Source organism: Ranitomeya variabilis, chromosome 2, assembly GCF_051348905.1.
Source record: "Ranitomeya variabilis isolate aRanVar5 chromosome 2, aRanVar5.hap1, whole genome shotgun sequence".
In the NCBI taxonomy this organism is placed as follows: Eukaryota; Metazoa; Chordata; class Amphibia; order Anura; family Dendrobatidae; genus Ranitomeya; species Ranitomeya variabilis.
This window is the reverse complement of record NC_135233.1, coordinates 776491631-776495805: the sequence shown is the minus strand read 5'-3', so window position 1 is coordinate 776495805 and position 4175 is coordinate 776491631. Positions and strand designations below refer to the sequence as shown.

The 4175-nt window shown below is 38.2% G+C and overlaps 1 protein-coding gene across 1 annotated transcript; it reads left to right on the top strand.

The window, feature by feature from the left end:
* The first annotated feature begins 2388 nt into the window (after window positions 1–2388).
* HTR1E (5-hydroxytryptamine receptor 1E) lies at window positions 2389–3705 on the top strand. Its single transcript, XM_077289770.1, has one exon. It carries the CDS (start codon window positions 2537–2539, stop codon window positions 3629–3631), a length of 1095 nt encoding a protein of 364 aa, XP_077145885.1. The 5' UTR covers window positions 2389–2536; the 3' UTR covers window positions 3632–3705.
* Window positions 3706–4175: the final 470 nt, after the last annotated feature.

The window sequence follows — 4175 nt, the reverse complement described above, 5'->3', positions numbered from 1 at the left end:
GATCCATTTTTTCCTGTTTCCCATGTGAAAATGCAAAATTTGGGGCTAAAATAAATTTTTGTGGGAAACATTATTTTTTTTATTTTCATGGCTTAACGTTACAAACTTCTGTGAAGCACCTGGGATTTCAAGGTGCTCAGCACACATCTAGATAAGTTTCCTGAGGGTTATAGTTTCCAAAATGGTGTCACTTGTGTGGGGTTTCAACTCTTTAGGCACATAAGGGGCTCTCCAAATGCAATATGGTGTCCACTAATTATTGCAGCACATTTTGCATTGAAAAAGCCAAATGGCACTCCTTCCCTTCCAAGTCCTGCCGTGCTCCCAAACAGTAGTTTTTCTCCACATATTGGGTATCGGCGAGAAATTACACAACACATTGTCTGGTGCAATTTCACCTGCTACCTTTTATGAAAATGCAAAATTCGGAGCTAAAAATCATTTTTGTGGGAAAAAAATGATTTTTTAATTTTTACAGCTGTTATAAACTTCTGTGAAGCACCTGAGGGTTCAAGGTACCCAATATAGATCTAGATCAGTTCCCTAAGGTGTCTTGTTACTAAAATGGTGTCACTTGTATGGGGTTTCAACTGGTTAGGCACATCAGGGGTCTCCAAACATGACATGCTGTCTGCTAATTATGCCAGCAAGTTTTACATTCAAAAAGTGAATTGGTGCTTTTTCCAAGCCCTGTTGTGCACTCAAACAGTGATTTTCCCCCACATATAGGGTGTCTTCATGCTCGTGAGAAATTGCACAACAAATTGTGCCTTCTATTTTCTCCTGATACCCTTGCAAAAGTTTAAAAAATTAGTTCTAAAGGAAAATTATTGTGAAACAGTCAAATGTTTATTTTTTCCCCTACACGTTCCATTAATTCCTTTAATAAACTTCTTAAATGTGATTTCGAGCACCTTAAGGGGTGCAGATTTTAAAATGGTGTCACGTTTGGGTATTTTCTGTCATATAGGCCCCTCAAAGTCACTTCAAATACAGTGTGGTCCTTAAAAAATATAGGTTTTGTAAATTTTGTTGTAAAAATGAGAAATCGCTAGTCAACTTTTAACGCTTATAACTTCCTAACAAAAAAAAAATTATGTTTAAAAAATTGTGCTGATGTAAAGTAGACATGTGGAAAATGTTATTTATTAACTACTTTGTGTGACTTAACTCTCTGATTTAAGTGCGTAACAATAAACATTTGAAAATTGCTACATTTTTGTCAAATTTATGATTTTTTTCACAAATAAATGTAAGTCATATCAAATAAATTTTGCCACTTTTATGAAGTACAATATGTCACGAAAAAACAGTCTCAGAATCAGTGGGATCCATTGAAGCGTTCCAGAGTTATGACCTCATAAATTGACAGTGGTCCTAGTCAGGAAGGTGAAAACAGGCTTCGGGATGAAGGGGTTGAAGCTCAAACTAAAGTGATTAATAAATAATGAAAACAATTTTTTGTTTAAAACTTAATGGTCTATGTATTCAATATTATAATCATTTACAATGGAATCAATATTTGCAAGCATCAATATTTGATTTCATCTGTTATTAAAGGGGTTGCCTAATCACACCATATTGTTGACCGATCCGTAGGAAAATGTCATCCAAAACTGCAAATTTTCTCTTCTCATCATGAGTGACATAAGTAAAGAGAAAGATAACAGTGATCAGTACCCGCAAAACATAATGCAAAAGGGTGGTAAAAGCGAGGTATAACAACAAAATAACACATTTATAATGGAATATGTTATCCAGTCATCCTTGGGAGATTGGGTGGGGTCCCACACTCAGCCACCCCAGTGATCTGTTGTTAGTGGGGTCCCACACTCAGCCACCCCAGTGATCTGTTGTTATTTCCTCCAAAGAAGGAACACTTAATTCAATGTTTAGCAGCCACTGCCAGTTATATTCATACCCCTTTCCTTCATTCACTCTCATGTGGAGCAGAATGGTTCATGCATTATAGTTGTAATTATAGCGCTTCCTTCCATTTATTGTCCTCTGCCATCCCTCAGTTGAACATGTGGGCATGTCTTTTTTCATCGGTATTATGTAACAATGCCCCATATTTGTATTTTATTATGAATAGTAACAGAAAACTTCTATAGTAGTAGAACATTTCACAAGTACTTAGCACAAGCTACACAGTACAATTACGATACTTATTAAAATGGAAAAATATGTAGTATTATTTTATTACAATGACAGCCCATAATGGATTGCAATTCAAGGGTCACTTGAATGGTCGCTCTTGTCTCCAGGTCGCTGGCACTAAAGACAAAACCAATGTTTTGTTTGTCCAAACATTAAGCAATGAAAACAATTTTTGCAATGAAAGAATAAATGATGTTTTATCTGATTATATCTTCCAGGCTAGACATGTGTAAGAAGAGGAAAGATGCATTAGAACATCTGTGGCGTCAAGGTTTCTGCACATAATGAATGTTTCCATGGGGAAAAAGCTGACCAGGGTCAAGATGAGCATCATCTGAAAGCTGCTGAAAATTCTTTTACATTCTCAGTGAGAAAGATGAATTTTACAAACTGTACAGCGGAAACAATATCAAACAAATCCAAGACAGTAACTGAAAAAATGCTGATTTCCTTAACGCTGGCTGTAATTACTATCCTGACTACACTGTTAAACTCTGCTGTCATCATTGCAATTTGCACAACCAAGAAATTGCACCAACCTGCTAATTATTTAATATGTTCTTTAGCAGTTACGGATTTTCTAGTCGCCATTCTAGTTATGCCTTTAAGCATTGCCTACATAGTTATGGACAAGTGGACCCTTGGTTATGTAATATGTGAAATATGGCTTAGCATTGACATGACGTGCTGTACTTGTTCCATTCTTCATCTTTGTGTCATTGCACTTGACCGATATTGGGCAATTACGGATGCTGTTGAATATGCCAGAAAGCGAACAGTTAAAAGGGCCGGAATGATGATCCTATCTGTATGGACAATTTCTATCTTCATTTCCATTCCTCCCCTATTTTGGAGAAATCATCAGAATATTAGTATTGGAAATAGTTGTATAATTCAACATGACCATGTTATCTATACAATATACTCGACATTTGGGGCATTTTATATCCCTTTGACTTTAATACTTATTTTGTACTATAGAATTTACCATGCTGCAAAGAGCCTTTACCAAAAACGTGGATCAAGCCGACACTTAAGCAACAGAAGTAATGACAGCCAAAACTCTTTTGCCCATTGCAAGCTTACACAGACATTCTGTGTGTCAGAATTCTCCACCTCGGACCCTACCATGGAATTTGAGAAGATCACTACATGTGTAAGAACCCCTCCATATGACAATGACATTGATATGACTTGGGATAGGCAACAACAGATCTCTAGTTCAAGAGAGAGAAAGGCCGCTCGCATATTAGGACTCATTTTGGGAGCTTTTATGATAAGTTGGTTGCCATTTTTCATCAAGGAACTTGTTGTTGGACTACACCTTTGTACTGTTTCTCCAGAAGTGGCTGACTTTCTAACATGGTTGGGTTATGTTAATTCTTTAATTAATCCACTTCTCTATACGAGCTTCAATGATGATTTTAAGATAGCGTTTAAAAGATTAATCAGATGTAAAGAACACACATAAAGTGTTTCAGGCCCAACGTCAACTAAGGCTACTTTCACACTAGCGTTTTTTTGCATACGTCGCAATGCATCGTTTTGGCGAAAAAACGCATCCTGCAAAGTCATCTGCAGGATGCGTTTTTTCCCCATAGACTAACATTAGCGATGCATTGCGACGTATTGCCACACGTTGCATCCGTCGTGCGACGGTTGCGTCGTGTTGTGGCAGACCGCCGGCCGCAAAAAACGTTACATGTAACGCTTTTTTGTGCCGACGGTCCGCCATTTCTGACCACGCATGACCGGCCGGAACTCCGCCCCCACCTGCCCGCACCTCACAATGGGGCAACGGATGCGTGGAAAAACAGCATCTGCTGCCCCCGTGCGGCGCTTGCACAGTATGTGTCGGTACGTCGGGCCGACGCAGCGTGACGGCCCTGTACCGACGCTAGTGTGAAAGTAGCCTAAGCCTTAAAGGTTAGAACATTCCACATGATACCGGATCCATTTTATGGATGACATGGTTATAAAATTATGATTTATTTATTCTCACCTTTTTATGTCCA

Excerpts from the sequence above, each read along its gene's own strand:
- HTR1E (XM_077289770.1), top strand. The coding sequence starts at position 2,537 with ATGAATTTTACAAACTGTACAGCGGAAACAATATCAAACAAATCCAAG.